The 23,301-nt window shown below is 36.5% G+C and overlaps 1 protein-coding gene across 3 annotated transcripts in view; it reads right to left on the bottom strand.

Annotated features, from left to right (window-relative positions):
• Window positions 1-23,301, bottom strand: part of SMC4 (structural maintenance of chromosomes 4) — a 40,679-nt gene that overhangs the window by 15,215 nt on the left and 2,163 nt on the right. For 2 of the 3 annotated variants that reach the window (XM_078147237.1, XM_020988840.2), the window contains exons 5-10: window positions 11,202-11,366; window positions 10,845-10,972; window positions 9,986-10,126; window positions 9,355-9,505; window positions 8,391-8,555; window positions 1,015-1,248 (exon numbers count right to left, since the gene is read on the bottom strand). In XM_078147237.1, the coding sequence (XP_078003363.1) occupies window positions 1,015-1,248; window positions 8,391-8,555; window positions 9,355-9,505; window positions 9,986-10,126; window positions 10,845-10,972; window positions 11,202-11,366 (984 nt within the window). The remainder of the gene's footprint in view (window positions 1-1,014; window positions 1,249-8,390; window positions 8,556-9,354; window positions 9,506-9,985; window positions 10,127-10,844; window positions 10,973-11,201; window positions 11,367-23,301) is intronic. The other variant, XM_078147238.1, reaches the window with a different exon arrangement.

Here is a 23,301-nt window from a genome sequence, read left to right as displayed (position 1 = left end):
TTGCTTACCTTCTCAGAGAGGAGAGGGATGGATAGAATTTGGTACCCAAAACTTAAAAAAAAATTTAAAAATTGTTTTAATATGTAATTGGAGCAAAGGGCTATAAAACTGTGCATACCCTTTGACCCAGCAATACCACTTCTGGGTCTATATCCCAAAGAGATCATAAAAATGGGAAAAGGACTCACATGTACAAAAATATTTATAGCAGCTCTTTTTGTGGTGGCCAAGAATCAGAAATTGAGGGGATGCCCATCAACTGGGGAATGTGGCAGGTGAATGTAATGGAATACTACTGTGCTATAAGAAATGACGAGTAGGTAGGTTTCAGAAAGACTTACATGATTTGATTTTGAATAAAGTGAGAAGAACAAGAACGTTGTACACAGTAACAGCCATGTTGTGTGATGACTGACTCGGATAGACTTAGCCCTTTTCAGCAATGCAAAGATCTAAGACATCTCCAAAGGCCTCATGATGGAAAATGCTATCCACATGCAGAGAAAGAACTATAGAGTCTGAATGCAGATTGAAGCAGACTATTTGCTATGTCTCTTTTTTTTGGTTTTGTTTCTTCTTTCTCATGGTCTCTCCCATTGGTTCTAATTCTTCTTCACAACATGACTAACGTGAAAATGTTTAATATGAATGTGTATGTAGAACCTACAACAGATGGCAGACCATTTTGGGGAGGGGGAGAAAATTTAGAACTTAAAATCTTATGGAAGTGAATGTTGAAAACTAAAAATAAGTGAATTAAATAAAAAACAACAATATGTAATTGGGGGAAAATAAAATATATTTTAAAAATCAAGTCAAAAAATTACATCATAAAAAAATTCATATCAATGCTCTTTGAAATTGTGATTGACCTTTTCAGCTATAAACAAAAAGCTTCTCATTTTGGTAGCAAAAATGCATTTGGAGAGCAGAAAAATTATGAAAATAAACAAAAGCACAGCATTTAAAAGAACCAAAGTCATTGACAAGTAAATTATGAAGAACAAAGCTTACCTCCCTTAGGTCCTGTTCTGTAGGAGGTAATTTAATTTCAAGATTTCTAATGGCAGCTTTCCTTTCTTTCAAAGTCTCGGAAGCTGTAGTTAAGGCCTTTTTGGCCTCACTTAATTGAGATACAGCAGTATTATGGTGACTGAGGTAGATATCAAGCTCAGATTGGGCAACATCCATCTTAGATCGAGCTTCATTTACAGTTTTACTAAATTCCATGAGTTCTTTTTCACGGCTCTGTTAAGATTTCATAGAAACTATTTTTAAGTCTGTCTATTGTTGAAAACAGCTATACATTTTTACATAAGGTCTGGCAGTAATAGATACACCCTTCAGACATATTTCCTCCGGAGAATGAAGATGATCATTTAATCAGACATATATATACATGAGTATAAACATAGTATAGAGTTCTTAAAATTTACTTGGGGCTATGATTTGACATCAAATAACCATTCAAACATTTCCATATTTCCTTAAAATATCGCAAATATAAATGCCAAAGGAATATTATAGGAATCATTTGCAGAAAAGGTTCTCAGACAGATCTCAGTTCCAGAGCTGAAGCCATCACAGAAACGTTCATTGATGGCCTTCCTTTGTATCCAATTCCACTAAATATACATTAAAGGAGAATCCATTTTATGCCTGGCACTAAGTGAAGGAATTAAAAAATTCATGTAAGAATTTTTAAAAACTTACAACTTTCGCTAAAAGGCAAAAAAAGTTAGTAAGTTTGTGTAACCTTTCTCATCTGGGATCCATTCTTATCATATTAATAAGGTCCTAGGCAGATACTTGGCTGAGTTTTTCTTAGCATAAATTAGGGTTATTCTTTACCAAAAGTTTTCTCCTATACCTGTGGATAGAAGCAAGTGGTTCAGAATTTTTCAAAAATATAAATGTTACTGTTTTTCTAACACTGAACAAGGTCTCACTTCCCTGGTACAAATTCAACTTGACCACAGTTATTAGTTTTTAGGATCTATTTTTTGTTTTTCCAGGATTTTATTTTAAATTTATAAATTAAGGGGAAGCTAGGCGGCTCAGTGGATAGAGCTCCGGCCTTGGAGTCAGGGGGACCTGAGTTTAAATCCGGCCTCAGACACTTGACACTTACTAGCTGTGTGACCCTGGGCAAGTCACTTAACCTTGATTACCTCACCAAAAAGCAAAAAATATAAATTAATATTCCACAACAATATTGGCCTATGGTCCTCTCTTTGCCAGTCCTTCCCTCGTTTAGATTATTAAGATTATTTGTGGAGTGAAGGTGGTAGAATACTAGGAACAAGTATAACTCTGGTCCTCCACCACAACTCACCCATAAAGATGTGGAACATGCAAAAAACAGAGTCCCGACTGGGAAACCCGAGGCAGAAAGAATCCCAGTGACTCATTTTTCCAGTCCAGGTTAGCAAAGGAAGATAGGGCTCTATGAATACTGAAGACTGAATCTGGTAAGGGACATGCCCTGCTACTCTAATAGCAGGAGCTGAAAGAGGACGGAGGTTGCTTCCCAGTGTATCCAGTTTGAGCAGGGTGCAGGCATAAATGCCTTCTGGCAGCTTCTACCTGGACATACAGGTCACAGAGCCAGGGCAGAAGGAGGAGTGGTCACAGGCTCTGCACTGTGAGCTGTGAGAGGAACAAGTTTAGAAGCAAATGATGGTAGAGCAAGAACTCAAGTCCAGTCTCCAGAGCTTTCCAGCTGGCTGAAAAAGTCTGAGATGGCAACAATCTACTGAAATTTTTCTAACCAGGCACAAGCCCTCCGGTGTAGAGCTCAAACCCAAAACACGATCAGGAGCCCAGGACTTTACACTGGATCACACCTCTTTTGGAGCTGTCCCTCAGATCCTGGAACATAAGTCAACACCCCAAGCTAGCAGGACAAAAAACTCAGCTTGGATATTCTTCCTCCCAGAGGTGTACAGAGCCCAACCTCAACACCACATGCAAAGTCTGGAAAAAGGCCAGATGAACGAAAAAACAAAAGGATTCCACAACAGAGAGCTATTATGGTGACAGGGAGACTTAAAAGACAAACCCAGTAGTGATTGATGCCAAAACACCTACAAGCACAGTTTCTTTCCTTTTCAAGACAACTGGGGTTAAGTGCCTTGTCCAAGGTCACACAGCTAGTGTGTGTCCAGTATCTGAGGTCACATTTGAACTCAGGTCCTCCTGACTCCAGGGCTGGTGCTCTACCTGGCTGAACCCAAGCACAGCTTCAAAACCAACAAAAACCAAAACACAGGCTGGGCACAAATCCAGCCAGAATTCCAGGAAGATGTGAAACAAAAAGAACTTTTTTTAAACAAGGGCTGAAAATAATTAAAACAAACAAACAAAACAAATGAGAATGCTAGAGGAAAAACATGGGGAAATTGAGCACTATGGAAGAAAGAAATGTAAAGTAAATTAACAGCTTGGTGCAAGAAGTGCAAAACCTTGTCCAAGTCAACAAGCTTCTTAAAATTGGAATGGACCAAAAGGAGGCCAACAACTCCATGAGAGATCGAGAAAGAAATGACACAAAATAAAGATTAAAAAAACTTATCCTAGAAAACAGATTGTGGAGAAAAAAAATTTAAGAATCATTGGACTACCTGAATATCATGATTAAAAAAAGAGCCTAGACATTGCATGTTAAGAAATCTTAAAAGAAACTGCTGAGTCTGCTTTGAACCAGAGGCAAAGTGGAAACAGAAAAATTCCACTGCTTATCTCCTGAAAGAAACGCTAAAATGAAAACTCCCAGGACCACAACAGCCAAAGTTCAGATCTTTCAAATCACAGAGAGAATACTGCAAGTATCCAGAAAGAAAGAATTAAAGTACTAAGGAGCCAAAGCCAGGATCACACAAGATCTAACAGTCACCATTACAAAGGGGTAAGAGAGCACAGAATGCATTTCAGAAGACATAAATAAGTTTAGCTTGCAGCCAAGAATCACTTGCCTGGCAAAACTGAATAAAGATAAATGCTTTACATTTAAATAAATATGGGAAGGCGATGCACATATCATATCTCCTCAGAACTGTATCATCAAGGGGTCATGAAAGTTTAATTAGATAAAGCAATAGATGACCATACAAGAACAGAAAGAGAAGGGAAAAGGAATACACTGGGGGAAAAGAGGGAGAAAGGAAGAGAGAGGATGGAGAAAATTGGGATGTAAAGGTTTAAGATGTTATGCAAAGAGAAACGTTGGTAAGTGGAATAGTCAACTCTTGAACCTCTCTTCTGAACTGGTTAAAGAAGGAAAAGCGATACAAGAAGAGTAGGGAAGGAAGATATATGAAAGGAGAAATAAAGTTTGAAGATTATACTTGTCTCACAAAGTGAGTTTGGTAATACCTTCTCTTTTTGACAATAATTTGTATAATATAGGTATTTAATGTTCTTTAAAAGCCTGACAGAATTCTTCTTGAAATTTACTTAGTCCAGGTATTTTATTCTTTAATAGTTCCTTTATGTCTAGTTCAATTTCCTTTAGTGAAATTGTGTTGTTGAGGTCTCTATTGGGTGTTCTATTAATTTGGGTATCTCAAATTCATGAGGACAGTTCTCTATTTCTTTTAAATTATTTTTGCTGGCAAATAATTCTGCATATTAGGGCCTAATAATTCCTCTTACCCCCCTTCTCCCTATTGTGATCTCTTCTTGTTCATTCTTTGCTATTTTGATTTTCTTCTATCTCCTTTTTAGTTAGCTCACAGTTTTACCTATTTTGTTAGTTTTCTTTCAAAGAACCAGCTTTTTATAGTTTTTGTCAGTTCTAGTCTTTTTGTTTTTCAGTATATTTATTTCTCCTAAGTTTCAAGACATCTTTTATGCTTGTTTCCTGATTTTAAAAACTGCATGTCCTAGAAATCATTGTTTTCTCATTATCATTCTCTTCAACAGTTTTTAATGTTTTGGATTTCATTATATTAGTCTTGAGTGAAGTCTTTACCTTTTGTTTATTTCCTCTAGCTCTGCTGCATTGTGCTCCAGAAAAGTTCAGTTTAACATTTCAGATTTTACTTCTCTGTATCCCAGAAGTGTCTATTTTTGCAAAAGTACCACAGGGTTCTAAGAAATACATATATTCTTTAATGTTCTCATTCAGAAGATACCATAAATCTTTCAGTTGTAGATAGCCTTCCCCTCGTAGAAGTGGTAGCCATGGAGCTCACCTGTAGCTCCCACTACCATCTCTGTGAAGGAGGCAGCACCTAGGTATCACAAGCTAAGGACCTGCAGAAACCACTGAGCTTATGGAGGGCCGCTGCTGCTCCTGACTGGTCTCAAACCCTGTAATTGACAAATTCATGCCATATTTCTCTCCTAACCTCTGGGACAAACAAGCTGCCTGTCATATCCCTCCTTAACCTACACTGACCTTCTCTTATCACTCTTCCCCTCTAAGTCCATTCCATTGTGCCCTCTGGAGCTTCTGTTACAGTGACATCAAATCTTCCTTCATTTTGTACTTCTTCCTCTCACGCTCTTTCCAACTACTCACTCAGACACCTGGCTCTCACCAGATGACAGAATGTTCCCAGCCATTCTTTTTTCCCCCACTAGTTGAATTTTCTTTCATCCCTCTAATGTCGTTTCTATACTTTGCCACTATATTTCAACAACTTCATCTTCTTTGGAGTTCACTCAGTTTAAATTTATTGCCCTATCCAGATCCTGGCAGTCATTTCTAAGTCCCCAAGATACTTCCCTCTCCTTTCTCAAAAAGTTCAGTAGCAGACTAGCACCCAAAATAGCATCCTCCACACTGGACTTGAAACCTAGACTTCAATACACCTGGCTGGCTTTTAACAAAAAATCCTTAACCTCAGTCTGTGAGAACATTTCTATTATTATATTTGGTATTGCTGCACTCTAAATTGCTACCTCTAAATCCCAGACCATGACTACTTTCTATATCCCAATGAACCATTCACCCAAATCACCTCATCCTCTGCCTCTGACAGCATCCAATGTTCCCTCACCCCATCTCCTGCTTTTTACCTCTCCAGCCAAACACCACTCTCTTGCCACTGCTATTTATTTCTTTATTTATTTCTTTATTTGCTTGCTTGCTTTTTTAGGCAATTGAGGTTAAGTGACTTGCCCAGGGTCACACAGCTAGTCACTGCTATTTATTTTACATGCTGTTTTTTTCTTATTAGGACATAGGCTCCTTGAGGTTAGGGGCTCTTTATTGGTCACAGTGCCAGATAAATAGTAAGCACTTAAACGCTGTTTTGTTCATTTCTTCATTTGCCCCAAATTCTGTATGTTGGTGTCCCACTGAATGTGCTAACCTTCTGCTTGCTCAGCTGTAATGATATGTCTTCCACTCTACCCTGCCTCTATACAGGGATAGTCAAAACACCTTGAGCCTGTCATCAGCCACCAGTATTCTACTTCAGTGGTCAAAGGAACAGACATAGCAAGTGGGCTGTGGCTCTCTTATTGAAAAAACAAACAAGAACCTAGGATTAGATAACCTCTATGAGGCATTTCAGTTTGAACTGATGAACTGTTTGATTCACCATAATATTGATTCAGCAGTCATTATGCGCAAGGCATTACATCGCTATTTTCAGCTGGTATATAGTTACTGGCCAAACTTAAAGCTCTACAAGACCAAAGACTGGCTGTCACTAACACCCCCTACTCATTCTGTCCCATCATTCAATTCAGTGAATTCTACTTCCTACCCCCATGAGTAAGCATTCAAGCCAGTGAGAAAATGGAATGAACTTTAAAAACAATTGTCAAAAAATTCCAACTTCTTAACATGAGTTTTAAGAGCAGAATGCTTATAAAGCTACAGCATATTACAGAAGTCAAATGGCATTATAACACAAACCCACAGCTTAATAAGATTAACATCTTCAATAAAACAAGAACACTTTACACAACCCTTTGGCATTCATTTCAATATAATTTGACAGATATAGTATAAATGTACAGATCCAAGAGATACTTTAAAACATGACTTTGGGAGAAATAGTACTATGGAAGGCAGTCAGTTCAGCTCCAGCATTAGAGAAAAGATTTCTCCTACTATGGGGATTCAGTTAGATGGTTGTTGGGGCCCTCTGACTCTCAAATTCTATGATTCTTCAATTCCTAACTTCAACAATTCAGAGAATAAAGGTTAAAATCTGTCTTTACTAAGATCTGAGATAATAACAGGGTTGAGATAGCAGCTAGGATATCACCACCTACTTGTATTTCTATAGTCTAACTTATAACTATCATGTACAGTAGCTAGTATTAAGTATTATACATAGCATTTGGCAAATGTCAAAAGGGCAGAGTACTGAATTTTTGGTTCAAAGAGACCCAGAATCAAATCTTGCTTCTATTTACTAGTGTGACTAAAGGCAAGTCACAACCTCTTGGAATCGACATTTCTTCATGTGTAAAACAGAGACAGCATCAGTAATGCTTACCTCACAAGGTTGTGGTAGGGCTCAACAAGATAAAATTTATGTAAAGAACTTTGAAAACCCAGTTGTACTATTTGTGGCAGCAGTTACTACAACACATAGATGGATTTGCAAAGTATTTCTAAAACCAGACCAAGGGATGACAAAATAAACTGTTCACAATTGGAAGAGATACTTCCTCAGAGAACCAGGGCAATAGTAAAATACTGAATGCTAATACAGTGTTGGACAGAGAAAGCAGGATAAAGCAGCTAGGGTTGTCCAAAGAGGATTCAAGCACAAAATCTTTTTGGGGTTAGGTAAGAAGCATAATGAAAGCAAAGGGACAAAGCATATTCAAAGTTGCAGAGACTGGCCCAAAAGATTCAAAATGAGAAATCAAAAAAAACGAACTCATTCAGATTTTCTGCTTTTGTCTTGAGTTCCAGAAATGGAGAAGACAGCCAATTAACTCTGTGTGTGGGGGGGAGGGAGGGAGAGGAAGCGGGAGAAGGAAAGGGTGAGGGAGAGAGAGAGAGAAGAGGGCTGCTTCATGATAAGGCTTCACTTTTAAAAGTGAACTGTTTGTATACAATGTTTAACCTCTTTCTAAGATATTTAACAACATAAGTAAAAAACAAAATAAACTGATCACTAGGGCTGAGCTGGTCTGAGAGGCCTGTCTAGAGAAAGTCAAGGACCCTTAAGGAAGAAGCTTGGTTATAATGTATTCAATTCAACCAATGTTTACCAACAACTTCATTGTGAAATTATTATTGGCCAGAGCAACTTCATGTTCATGTGGGGGGCAAGACTGTACCTGTTTTCCAGATAAATTTATTTCTTCTTTCCAACAGTTTAGTCTTCTGCATTTTTTGCAAAAGACTTCTTTCTTAGTCTTTAAAAAAATAATCCACACAGCAGTAAAAGTAAATATCATGAAGTCATATATACCTCTTTTTCCTCCTGAAGTTCCTTGGTTTCCTGCTTAAGGCTATCCATAACTTGCTTCAATTTTTCCTCCTCCTTCTCCTTTTCCTTTTCCAGAATACTCTTTTTAGCTGTGGTTTCAGTGATTATCTTCTCACTGCTAGCAGGAACACCTTTAAATTCCTCAACCTAGAAGAGGTACTGGAGCTATGAGGCACATACAACCCTGTCTTTCATGCTCAACACACAGATGTATGATTTATCACATCGAGTCACTTACCAAAATAAATTCTCACCAGTGGGAAACAATTCAGCTTGATTGAGTATCTTTATTTTTTAAGTGAGCTTTCTTAAAAAGAACATACCTTAGCTAGTTGAGAACATAAGAACTGAGAATGACTCATAATGAGCTTTTATGAAACAAGAAAATGGGTGCTTCTTATTCACCTATTTATTTCTCTAGACTTAAAAGATCTGCCATGGTTTTAAAATTTCAGATGCCAGTGTAGACCAACTTCTGAAATCCCTCTCAAACATGGCATTTGCAGAGTTTTATGCCACATGAGGGCCACCTAGGCTAATAGGAGGTTCTCCTGCCTAGACTTCAGGGGGAAGCTTGTTTATAATGTATTCAACTCAACCAACATTTATCAACAACTTTATCGTGAAATAATTGCTGGCTGGAGCAATTCATGTAGGGGCAAGGCAGTCCTGTTTTCCAAACAAATTTACTTCTTCTAGGTACTTTGTAACCACACTGCTAACTGTTTATGTGTGGTATCAGCAGTTCCAATTATATGTCCTTGGTGATTGAAATTGTGGAGGGCAGTTACTTTCATGATACAGTTTCACTTTCTCTTAACATTTTATTGCCTAGTTAAGCTCCAGCTTTTGAAAGTAATTCAAAGTAATGTGGGAAAAAATTATACACACAAAAATAAAATTAAATTATATATCTATGTGTTTTATAACCTCTCGCAGCACTTACCTTTTCCTTATCTTTTTGGAGCTGCTTCTCAAGTTTCTTGGCCTTATTTTTAGCATGTTTCATTTTTTCCCTAACTTGAACATCCTCCAAATCCAACTGTGTAAATTTCTCTTTGTTTTCCTCAATAAATTTTGTAACTTTATTGAGTTTCCTAGCAAAAAAAGTAAGTTATGCTCAATACTATTTGGCACAGTAAAAACAAAAAGTATCTCAAGGAATTCCATGCTATCTTCTAACTCCCACAACAAATTCTTACTTCTTTGCCCTTAGTCCTTAAAGCAAGTTTTTCCCAGGATACACAAGAGGGAGAAAATTCTTGGAATCACTATTTTACTTGGTTTACACAGAGATCTCCTTTATAGGGTCATTTCCCCAGTAGGACTCCAGGGCTAATTTCTGGTTTGTGTTTTTATGTTTTACTCAATAGAAAAAAAGCTTCCTTTCTCTTCCACCAGAAAATTTAGAGCACTTCCATGTCATGAAGTGACTCCTTAAAATGCTTTTATTTTGGTTTCCTAATCTAGATGGGATATATGGAGCTCACTCTGTCTTGTGAATGCGTCATTTAGCCATAGCTTTAACATGAATTTAAAGCTAAGCCAAACACTTCTTACAAGTAAAAAAAAATTACCTTTCAACGTCTTTTAAAGCTTTAGTCTTGGCTTTCATTTCATCTGCTAGTTTACTGCTCTTCTTGTTAATATCTTTTGTATCTTCATGAATTTTTTCCTTTTGAGTTTCCATTTCAGCAATTCGTTTTTGCAAATCATAACTAAAAACAAAACAAAAAATAAACAAAAATATTTATGATTGCTAGATGTCTCATATAAATTTAAGTACCGTAAAATGGTAGAATGAAAGGGCATCCCCCCAAATTTTATTTAACAGACAGTCAACTCTTAATCAATTCCACTCCTTTCTCCATAAACTGTATGTATGCAACACATATAATTTAATTTGACAAACATTAAGCGCCTACTATGTGCCAGGCACTGTGCTCACAGTTTGCGGTCTTGGATAAATCCTGATGAGGACATTCTTTTAACCCCTGCAATTTAAATTGCCAGGTATGACCCATGTTGCTCTACGGCCCCTGCTTTTTAAACCTATGGAAATAAGAGCACTTATTTTTTATATTGCCCTTGATTCATAATAACTGGCTTTAGACAGCTCTTTAAGTCTTAAGGGACTCCAATACATTGCTGTGCATCTGCTCTCATAATTTAATGCTCATAATAAGTTCCACTTGTAGGAATCATTAGCTCCACTTTACAGAAGAGGAAACTGAGGCCTAGAAAGGCTTGCTCACAGCCACATAATCACTAAAGGTTGGGGAGATTGATCCCTTGGGCTCCTGTGACTCCCCATCTACCACTCACCCTGTTTGTCACACCGAGTGGGGGGCACTTGTCTCTCACATGGTCTTTGTTACCACCTAACCACAGCTGTGACAGACATTAACACTAAAAATCCACAACAAGCTTTCTTACATGTAATACTGACAGACGTGATTCTTTTTTTTGAACACTTCATTTTCCAGGGTGAGAAATTCGATGGCTGCATTTTTCTCTCCTTCTAAGGCGTCTTTTTCTTTCTCCACCAACTTAACTCTGTTTAACTACAAGGAACAAAGTTTGAACCACATAAATCACGAACCAAATTTTCCCAACTCTTAAAAAATTAGATGAAAATGCAGTGCAACATAAAAGCTGTAATCAATGAAGAATTTAAATGAAAGTAATTACACTAAACTTTTAAAGAAATGATAATGCATCCATATTTGAAATTTCTGAACTAGCTGCTGTAATTCTTACTTTTAAATAAAAATAAGATTGTAGAAAATTTACCTTCTCTCCTCTTTGCTCATTTAATATTTCAACTCTTCTACACAAGAGTTGAATAGGCTCTTTTAGTCGTCCACATCCTATTATGTCTTCTAAATATTCAAGCATACCCTCATCATGTTCAGTCTGGCCTTTTGGTTTCATCATAGCAATCTGTTCAACTTCACCCTTCAAAAAATAAAAAATTAAGTTTTCAGTAAGATTTAACATGTGAAAAGTCAGAAATGGGAGTCGAAGAAACCAAAGAATATAAACAAATAAGCACACAGATTGCTGAAGTCAGCTTAAATAGCTGATTAAAATGAGGCACAAAAAAGGTTTCTAGCTACTGTATTTGATAGCAACAGTATCTGATAACAGAAAGAAGCAAAACAAGCCAAAGAAAAGTCCAGTTTTCTTTCAAGTTTTTCTTAAATTTTGAAAACACAATTTTCTAACCTCCCCTTTGAATAGTCTTCTCCAACTTGCTTCCCAACATAAACCAATGTTCAGTTGTTGTGTCATTATTTAATATCACCCATATATAAAACCTTAACTACCATGGTATTGCTATTTCAATAATTATAATGTTTGGTAAAGAGGTCTCAATTGTCATGATGTTTTAAAAATAAGCTTAGTCTAAGCAATTAGAGTCAATGTACTCATTTTAAAAGTGTTCATGTGTTATATTTGTAAAATTTCACAAACACCTAGTTCAAAGCACTCTCATGTACATTCTAATTATGCTGAAAATTATTCATCTTACCACTATAAAACACTGGCTGCAGACAGCTTTACCTACATTCAGCTGGAGTGAAAAATAAAAATTTAAACCAAGGACTTAAATTTCTTTTTAGTTCAAATATAGCCTATATTTCATTAAAATGCTAGTTATGAGAAAAATTAGTTGATTTAGCTTAACAGAAAATGCCACCTGTCAATCATTTTATAACTTCTATGAGAAATGCTAAGTTCTTTATTAATTTTGGTTTTAAATTAACTTTTAAAAAAATTGTACTTCGCTTTTTTCCCCCTAAATTTCTTAACAGCCAACTAACAAAAAAGGGAAGCTTCCATTAACTCCACATAAGCCACCCCAATCCCCCTTTGTGGCAGGTTGGCCAGGCAGCCGTTCAGTCTGCTAAGGAAGAAAGATTCTAGTTGAACATGGGCAGGCCTATTTCTCCTGCAGGGCAAAAGGCGTGCTTTGGGACTGGAGAGGGCCAAATAGAAAGAGTGAGCTCCTCATCTTCAGACAAATCACCCACTAGTTATGGAAACACTGAACCTTTAACAAACATTTGATAATATATAGCTCTTTACATGTGTGTGTAATTGTAACTGCTCATACTGAGCACATCTGGTGAAAACTAAGATGGATTTGAAAATGAGACATTAACTATTAAAAGCCTTTTAAGATAATCTTAGAAGACCTTGAAGCAAGAACAAATACATTCCTCATCTGCTTACATAAAGCCAGAGTTTTATTCTTATTCTTTTTTCCCCCTATGTGCTTTAGCTACTAGCTTTAAAATAGGTAAAAGTAATGTACTGTAAATTAGCTTGTTCTCCTGTTTTTTGATAAGTTTGGCAGGTAAAATAACTTCTGAAATGTATTTGCCCCAAAGCCTTTATTTCTGCCCTCAATTCCCGAGTTCTCTCAGAGGGTTTTGTATGCACTTCTTCCCAAACACTCGCATTTGAAGTAGCCACATACTTTTTCAGATAGCTGATGAGTTAGAAAAGAGTTCTGGTTTCACATCAGGTATCTGGACTAAATGGAGTAAACTGGATAAGCAGAAATAATACCAATTTTAGCTGTACTTCAGAATAGTACCAACCGAAAATTCCCCTCCACAGTTCCTCCCAAAACCCCAGGCAAAGAGTGAAGTAGCTATAGGGAAGAAAAAGCAACATGGCCATGGAAATTCAGCAGGAGAACAATGAGACAAGAGCCCAAGTGGTTTAAAAAAAAAAGCTGTGGGAGAAGGACCTTAGGCTGCTAGAGAAGGGAGCATACCCACATTTTAAGCTATAAATACTCAAAACTGTGCTAATTCTTTTAGGAAACCCTGCAGAGACTTTAGTAAAGCACCCTGTTAAGTCTGATTAGTCCAATGAACTGTGTTTGTAACTCTCTTTTCTTGCCCATTTCCTTTTTATAAAATATAGACATGTGTAAAATTGGTGTCTGAGGCATACAGGATGAGTTCTTAAAATATGTTCACGCTGTATATAATTTGTTTATGTGTATGTGTACTCTTTGATGTCTAAAAAGTTTGTTTAGAAGTATTGGGTACTGGTAGTCTTCTTTGGGTTTTAGAACAGCTAATCCACATAATAACAACTTACTTCATGGTTTGCATAACATTTCAGATATTGGCCATGATTTGAGTATCTGGAATTAGGAAGGAAGTGGGATAACCAGAAATAATACAAACACTAATTTTAACTGTCATTGGGATACTGATAAAAACAAAGGACTGCAAATGGGAGGTCATCCCCACACGCCCCATAATAGCAATTTAAGATTCAAGCCAGTTTGAAATTAATGAATATATTCCAATTATTTTAGATCATTGATAACGAGTTTGCCAGTGCTAGTAACAGACACATCATTAGGAAAATAAAATGCCAGATAAAATTGCAAAGTATTATATAAGAAACATAAATGGCCTCTGTAATATAACAAGTCTGCACAATTAATGACGAAACCCTCCTTTCATTCAAAATATCACTTTTTAAAAGTGGACAAAGTGGTTTGGTATGAGATGACGACACCTAGTGGCCTTTGTTCCTCTCAATGCAAACATGAAGACAACAAACGACTAGTTATATGCCTTCCAAGGAGAAGGATGAGGGTTTCTGGATGAATGAATTTTCCAGATGGCTAAAATTTAAAGTGCTAAACCTTATGCTGAACTGGTATCTGAAATACACTTCCTTAAAAAGACCTTGATACCAGTTTGCTGATTTCTCTGAGCAGAAGAGCATGAAGTCGCTTTGGACTCGATGGTAACAAAACATGCAAGGTATTTATTAAGCACTTACAATGTGTAAAGCCCTGGGGATACAAACAGAAAAGCTCCTTTCCAGGGGCTCACACTCTAATGGGCAAGGCAGCTAAGATGGAAAGGTCCAACAGCAAAGCAGGTATAGACCGTGCCTCTTCATGTGTCCTTCCCATTGATGTAGATCAGCTTCTGCTGTTGAACCCTTGGACAGAGCCAAAGATGTTGGTGACAAGAACTTTCTTTTCGGGATCTTCAACAGAGGTGGCTGTGGCATCTGCAGATTGACTGCCAGGCTATTTCTCCACAGGGGCTGAAATGGTAGTGGATGACACACTGCCATCCTAAGGCTCTTGGGCTCTGTGATGGTGGCTAAAGTGGTGGTGGGGGGGAGGGGGGGGCTGGACCTTCCCAGCACAAGCTGCCTCCTACTTCTTGTTCAGTGTGGATTGCTGCCTCAGCTAGGCTGCCCAGCCTGCCCAGCCTCTTCTCAATAGGAATTGCTTCCTCAGGTGATGACTATGAGAGCTTCTCTGGAAGCAAGTCTAGGTGCCTGGGGGAAACTTTGGGCAAAATCAGTTACTCTGAATCAAAGGAGTTTTGCTCTTACCTTCCAGAAAAATAATGATCATTTTTCTTATCTGTGCTCTCTAACCTGTCAGTAGCATTGTTTTCACATCCTTAACACCTCCTTGGAAACATGACCATTTAGTATTTAGCATTTTTTAAATGCACAGAAAAATACCGTGGTTTGTATGATCAGTTTTATTTTATAATTTTAATGTGACTCTAGTCCATGAGTTGAATCAACGAAATAAAGTGACAGGTGAATAAATGGTTAAAAATGGTAAAAATCCCGAGACCCTTTAAGTTTTGCAGTAAGAATGTGTTGTCTGTTCAAGAACAGAAAAACCTGTCAACATTAAGGATACAGTTTTAAAATGTTCAAGAACAATTTTGGGCACAACAAAAACCCCCCTTTTTCATTCGTGTGCATGGTTGTACTTTGTAAGCAAAAGATACAACTTTAAGAGTTGCAGAACTGCTAAACTTTCCATTCACTAAGAGGTTTTTTCTTTTTCCTTTTGGTGAGGCAATCAGGGTTAAGTGACTTGTGCAGGGTCACACAGCTAGTAAGTGGCAAGTGTCTGAGGTGGATTTGAACTCAGGTACTCTTGACTCCAAGGCCAGAGATCTATCCACTGCGCCACCTAGCTGCCCCCCATGAAGAGGTTTTATTTTTATGAGAGCCTCTACCTACCATCACTGCAGGCAAGACGACAACCTACCCTTAATTCCACCTAAAGCTTATTGGAATATGGGGGTGGAGATGGAATTGGCTAGCAAAAGGAAAGAAATTATTCAGGAGATACATTTTATTTAAAAGTGAGTTGACACAAGTCAAAATGACCAAACAAGAAATTGTCTAATGTACATCTTATTTTGAAAAGCCAAAATAGCTTCATAGAACTGATGCAGCGCTTTTTTTGGGGGGGGTGGGGTGGGTTTGGTGGGGGACTAGGGGAATATTTAAAATTTCAATTGGATCCTACAAAAGGGCACCTTTGTAATTTTACAGGATTACTTTAGGTCTAATCACTGCAATCACTCCTCAGAGAACCCTGTCCTCTACACCTCAAACACCTTTTACGTAAAGCCTGTCCTGAAGCTGACTGTTAGAGTCCTTCCTCATAAAGTACTCTGTAAAATGACCTGATAAGTTATTATGCCTATATTTATTTGTGGACTTGCCTCTCTCACTAGGACATAAAGTCCCTTCAAATAGGAACTGCTTCATTTTACTGAATAGTAATGCTTGGCATCTAATAGATACTTGCTGATTGATTAGTATATGAAGAGTGTGGTATGGAACATTTTAAATAAGAAAATTATAATGTCATAATATAAATGAACAAATTTTTTTTCACTTTCAAAATCATGTATAAAAGAATAATACTTATGTATAGTAATAAATTCAAGCCCCAGCTGGGAATACTCTGGGAACTAGTTACAGTAATTAAAATGTTAGTCCAGTTATTTAAGCATTTGAATTAAAATTGTAGCAAGCAAGAAAATAATTTGGAGAGTCCCTGGAAATTCTCTATAATGGGATTTAAGCTATCAATCTGCCTCTAGAATTCCATGACTCAGTAAAACTAGAATACTTGGGAAAATTTCTAAACTTCAAAGTCAGTTAAAGGGACTGAAAATCTATGGACTGTGGCAGACCACCTCTTGGATAAATGGCAACATTCTGTCAACTCTTCATTTTCCCCAACTGAATTGTATGTATCTGTAATCCATTATTCCAAAACATAAAAGTAAAAAGTTAGAACATAAAAGGTAAAGGATGTGGTTGGAGTAAGCAAGAAGGAAAATTTGATTTAGCTGTTTGCCCCTCCAAACGCACCTATAGCTTAAGACTGTTTTTCTTCAATTTCTAGACCCAATAGATAATAAAATATACCACTTACTCAACTGATCAAAATGAAAAAAGACTTAATAGTTATCTAGAACAACTGTTCTGAGATAAAACCATTTATTTCCTTGCAACAGTATACATCTGCATTAACTGCAAAGAGGTATCTCAAGAGTAAATGTATATTTGGAAATACAAAAAATAAAAATTTTTCATACAGACATGGTTATCACAAGGCATTTCACATAAATTATTTTAGCCAAGTTAATAAATCCTTGATATACAGGGGGCAAGAAAGAGATGATCAAGGTTGTAGGAATTGTACTTCTGCCAGCTTGGTGCTATGAGGCTTATGTAAGAGCATTTTCAGTATGATCTTGTGACATGTGTTTTGGTAGCAGAATCCTTAAATTTCTTTTTTTGCTTTCAATTGTCAGAAAGGTGCCTTCTGAAAAATTAAGCTGTTATATACTCAAAGGCCAAGCCTTATCTTTCCTATCAGAATAGATTTGCATTTCTACATACAAACAATGGACATTGTCTTCCTCAAGCTGGTAGACTTTCTTTAATGACCTGTAGCTTTCTAAAATCCTTGATAGAAATGAATGCCCATAGAAGTAAAAGAAACCATTAAAGAGTATATGCATCTTATCAGCATTCCTCAAGCACTAAGGTTAGCTGCTAAACTGGACAAAGCATTAAAACACCAGGAAGTTTACAACCCTAATTAAACAACTAACCAGGTCCAACCCTAAATGGATAAGTGCTCCAAGTCAATCAATTCAAACTCGCCCCAAGTTTCAAAGTTTGATGACCACCAACCTGAAATCCCTACAGCCTTGTCCACGAATGAGTTCTGCTGCCTAAGTGATCTCGTCTTTTGCCCATTTCCCCTGATGCTTATCTGTATGTTCTGTAATTATTCTAAACAAAACAATGATCTCTAGGGGTCCCTCTGAACTCTATGATTCTATGAACATTAAGAGAAAGATAAATTTGGTTCCAAGTTCCATGTTAAAGTCATGAGACCAGCCCTTCTTTCCTTTTTAAATACATTGTGGTGAAAAGTAAACTGCATACTTCAAGCTGCTGAGACCTAGGTTCAAGACTTGGCTCTGTAACTAAATAGTTGTGACCTTATAAAATAGAACTGGCATTAAGAATCAAATTGTGGAAAAAATTTTAGGTCTATGAAATATTTTAGAAATTTGAGTTAACACTTGTTTGCTAATTAGGTCTGTAAATACCATCAATTGAGATATCTCTATAGCACTTTGCACTCAGTAGGTACTTAAAAAATGCTTATTCCTTTCCTCTAAAAAGAACCAACACCTGCCCCGTGGTCACTAAAATTATCTGTACCAAATCTTCCTTAAGTAGCAAAAAACTGGGGGAAAAAAATGCCTGTTTAAGGAATGGCTAAGTTAAGTTGCATATTATAAATGGAGAGAAGTACCGGAAGACAACATATATGAGTGGATGCTAAGAAAACAATATCCATAAGGGCCACAAGAAAAATGGAAAGCACAAAACAACGGACCCAAATGAAGTGAAATGTCAACGATCAGGGTTGGCCCCAGTGAAGAAGCAGACAGGTGTGCACTTTTCAGAAGGGAAGTACTATGGGGGCAGAACAGTTAAGTCAGATTTCCCCTCACCTTGTGTTGGTTAGTTTTTATTTAATTGCCTTAAAAATTCTTTTTTAAAGGATGCCAAGAAAAAAGGAAAGCAATTGTAAAGACAAGATCATTCCTGACCTTGCCATATTAGAAGAGTTGGAGAACATTTCTCCAGTGTGTATGTATGAGCAGATCATGGAGCCAGAGACTGGAAGGTGGAAGGGACCTTTAGTGAACTGAGGATTCCAAAGGTTCAGCTACCTGTCTACAAGCCGTTTAGGTGCTAAGGCAAAGACCTGGAGGGCTTCCAACCTAGTTCCCCTGTGACCAAATCACATTCTTCCCAGTGGGGCAGGCTTCCTCAGACAGCAGAAGGGCTATGAAGGTAACCCTGACCTCTCTTCACACAAAGGCTTTGCTTTAAAAACTTCATCTTTGGAATACAGGCTTATGTTCTTCACTAAATTACCATGTAACTACCTTAACCAGGCAAGAGATTTAAAAGCTTATCGATTATTTCTTCATTTGGAAAATGGGGAGCACATTCACTCATCTTACACAAGGTTGGGATTATCACTTACACATACACTTCGAATTTGCATTTCATTTTTACTTCACTTAGACCTGGGAATTAAGATTTAATTGGTAAATCTGCCACTGATAGATACATAGAACAAAGAAATACTTTGCTATTTGAAGATGACACAAAAGTTCAAGTAAGCAAGTGAGCCATTTGAATATTAAAAATGGTTCTTTATACTTTAGGTGCCTAAATAAAACTTCTCAATAACACCCTTATGTGAACTAGCACGTCTTTATCTTTGAGCTCAATTAAATTAGGCAAGCTTTTATTTATTGAATTTATTTTAAATTAGTATTTTATTAAGCTTATTAAAGCTTAAAATAGTACTAAGACTTTTGGGATACCCTGTATAGGGCACTTTGCTAAATACTGGAGACAGGAGGAAAAAAAAAAAAAGACCCTGCCCTCGAGGAGTTTATAACACTCTAACGGTTACTCATATAAACTTGAAACAAACAAAAAAATCTTAAATAGCACTGAATTATTCTACTGGGAATCTCATGTAACTGAGAGGTAATGAGTATTCTAAATTTTTAAACACCACCTAAATTCCTCAACAGCCACCATGAACAAAAACCTAAATTCTCTAGAGCAAAATGTGACTTAGCTGAAGACTTTCTAAATCTATAATCCAAAGAAAAATTTACCTTTTTTGGGGAATAAATCTATTTTTGGAAAATTCTCTAAAAATGAAATATAAAACCATCTGAATATTGCTCTGCATATTGACAGAATTTTTTTTTAAATGCACACGAACCTTTCAGTTTTCCAATAAATTATAAATACCGATTTCTGAAAGTTATGTGGCTAAATACTCAACTTGTGGTAGTAGCACCATATAGTCAATTAAAAAAAATCCAAATCCCATAGATATATAGATTCTACAATGAAATAAATTTTTGTTGTTTCAGACCTCAGTTTCAAAATTCTAAACAAAAAATTCGATGTCAGGCAACTTATGGAAATTTATGTGAACTTTATTAGTTATCTTCATTATCTGAACAATTTATTTTATGCTAAATCTCGATTCTGAGAAATCTGCCAGACAATTCACACCCTTCCAGGATTAACTTAAATGTTGCTAGAAACATACCAAAAAAGCACACTCGCTTTTGTTTTAGACAATAACACACACAACAGAGGCAAAAGAAAGTTGGTTACACAATGCATGGTAAATTAAGATTTAACCTTGTATTTGTGTATTGATAACCTTTTACAAACAACTTCTCAAAGCAATCCTATTTGCTTAAAGCTGTCATGTGCACCACAGACCAGCAACATAAATAAAAGCTAGAAAACAGCACTTTCCTAACCACAGTACAGTCAAGCCACAATTTCTTAATAAAACGTAGTGGGGAAAAAAATCAAGCAAGTGGACACTGCACATTTTATAATGATTACTGTGAGGCAAATTTTACTATTATGGTAATGAGGTCACCAAAAGGAGCCCATTCAATTATACAAATGTTTAACAAATACAAATCTAACAAACGGAAAGCAAAGAGATTCACACCTTTATATGTCCTTTGTGGTTGATATGAAATCTTATTTTCCTGAAATTACTAAACAACTTCTATTATCTTAGTTTTATCACCACCCATGAAATAATTGGTATAATTCATGAATTAATCAGTGATAACCAATTCTGAATAAGCTTTACACCTCAGGGATAGCAAGCCTGAAAAACCGAATTCCTGGCCTCTTCTCCCCCTAAATTTTGGGAAGGCTACCTCACCTAGTATTTCACCTCCATTTCCCCAGGGATACAGTTTAGGCAATGTTCCCAATTCATCATTCACCTTCACATACTTTATATGTCCCTCAAATTATAATAATAATAATAGATGAATTTCCCCATAAAACTTCACTTCTATCTATACTTAACCTCATCTATAGGGCAACACTATTTCTCTTCAGATCAGAACCGACTTCTACAAGATGCAGGATTATAGTACTGCTGAATTCACAATAGCTTTGTTCATTTTCAAGACTGTTGTATCGAATATCCACCCCTCAGAATTCAGTCGTATATGGTGCCTTCAAAAATGAGGCCTAACAAGTAATCTTCTATTACCAAAAGAAAAAGTATAAATGTACACAAAACCCATTTTTCTTCACTCTACATGGACAATAAATATCTTAGAATTAAACATATGGCCCATCAACTACTAATTAGGGTCACCAGGTGGAGAAAATGGACTATTAACATTACAGAGATCTCTTATTTTGGGATTTGTGATGATTTAGAGGGGATCTGGGCTGAAATTGACCTTAGTACTGTAATCCAGGTTAGAAAGAGTTTTATTAACCATAAAACTATCATGAAAAGCACCTGCAAGGATGTATATACTATTTGGGAACAAACTTGCTAAGTACCTTCAAGTATTTTAGAATCATAGTACTTGTTGGGTTGAACTAAAACATTTGTTCACTCTAATTTTTAAGTTAAAGAACGACCATTTCTGGCATTTAACCCAAGTCCTTAAAAAAGAGATGATTTTAAAGAAAGTGGATGGTACAATTCAGACCAACCTTCCTTCCTACAGAAACAAATCATGGTGGTGAAAATGTACCTTTTGTTTTGTTAATTATTATTTTTATCATGAATTTAGTTAATTTGTACCTTATAAACAAATTTCATATTTTACTCCTGAGTGTGTGTTCGAGAAGAAAGAGAGAGGGGAAGAGAAGGGTGTGGGGTGCTTATCTCTATAAAGTTATAAAGTTTATCTGTCCTACTGTATTTCCCACTTGTCACAGGATTGTTGTATACATCGTCAACAACAGGTTAACAACTCGGTGGGGGGCGGGGAAGGAGAGTGGATAGGACAGGACAATTCTTTTTATTCAGAATAGCTGAAATTAAAATCTAAAGTTTGTGGGGTTTTTTTGCTCTTCAACTTTGAAGTGCATAAAAATTAATTGCTTACCCTAAAGGAGTCAAGTACTAAAATAAAAATAGCAAAGTGTAATAGATTTTTTAAAAAGTTGATGAACCTAATATTCTCAGAAAAAATTAGTGTAAGGACTGAAATTTGTGCTTTGTAGTAGATGACACTACGTTGTACGATAAGTATGAAAATTCTTTCTAAAAAATTTTAAAGCTGGTTTGATAACATCCTCACCTCATTTTCAAGTGAGGATAAGGAAATAACCATTTTAAAGATGCACATATAAACAAGGAAAAAAATAACGTCAGTTGATAAAATTACACTCTTCAAGTAAAAAGGTTTTATAAACTAATCCCCAAACTCCACCAATCCTACATTTGTTCTCCCTCTCTTTAAATCACAGTATTTTGTGGCAGGAATCCAGCACATAGTCAAGAGAAGTTTTACATATTTCCTCCTGGGGGCCCTCTGTCATTTAAAAGAAACCCTGTTTCCAAGTCCAGTGACAAAGGAGCCGTACAGCCTTCCGAACTTAATGCAGAAGCACCAACCGTTAAAGGGCACTACCACAAATTGAGGTTTGGGGTTAAAAACTATGGTTCTTGGCAATCTATTAGAAATGAATTTACAAGTAAGGCAGTCCAGGCAAACAAAGCCTGAGATAAATGCAGAGTTCTTGGCAAAGCAACACAAATACACGAAAAGGGCATTTTCTACCAAGCAATTGCTAGGAAAGGAATTTTAAAGGAGAGAATGGAGATTTTAAAAATAAAAAATGAAAGCTGAGTTCCATTACATATTATTGTACTCCCTTTTGAGAAAGTAGTGTTGCTCCTCACAATTTTCATGATGCTTTAAATCACGACTAGCAAAGTAACTGCCCTAAGTTCTGTAGAATCTTAATTTTAGAACTGAACGGGCCTTGAGGAAGCCAGTCAAGTCTGTAGTCCTCATTTAAAAAAAAAAAGCTCTGAAAGTCACAAGGGAAGAGAAACAAATTACACAAGTTTCAGATGTGGCTGCCTCAAATGTCAGGAAATTAAAATAAAATTTCTGTCTGGTTAATTTAAAAAGCAGGCTTATTATTTTACAAGCATAATTATATGCTCACGATTATCTGTTAGGGATGAATTCAAATATTTCATTTTTTATGACTTTTCAAGAATAGACAAGCAAAAAGAAAAGAAAAAAACATTCCACTTTAAAAGCTTACTCTAAAGTACAGTGTAAAAATAAGCAGAGGAATATAGTGATTTATTTTTTTTGAAGCTATTGCTGTTGTAGGCCTGCCACACTCAAGCAGCACAATAATATTGGCGTTTAAGATTTATTTCACTACGCCAATATTTACGTGCTGCTAGAGTGGAACAAGCATGTCACAGTCCGTCCAGTTACAAGGTAAAAAGAAACGATTTCCTCACAGTTTCAAAACCATGAAACAAGTACCTCTTGAATGACTTTCTCCCCTCAAATTTCTAAAGCAGCAAATAATGATTCGCATCTTGTCAATAATATGTAAACCATGATGTGCTGCTATAGCATTTTAAGGTCTCAAAATAGAGGCTTCTTCCTAGACAATTAACAACCTCTCTTTAAAAAAA

Source organism: Phascolarctos cinereus, unplaced genomic scaffold (assembly GCF_003287225.1).
Source record: "Phascolarctos cinereus isolate Bilbo 61053 unplaced genomic scaffold, phaCin_HiC Scaffold_7;HRSCAF=346, whole genome shotgun sequence".
In the NCBI taxonomy this organism is placed as follows: domain Eukaryota; kingdom Metazoa; phylum Chordata; class Mammalia; order Diprotodontia; family Phascolarctidae; genus Phascolarctos; species Phascolarctos cinereus.
Note: the sequence above shows the minus strand (reverse complement) of the source record. Positions and strands in the feature narration are given on the sequence as shown.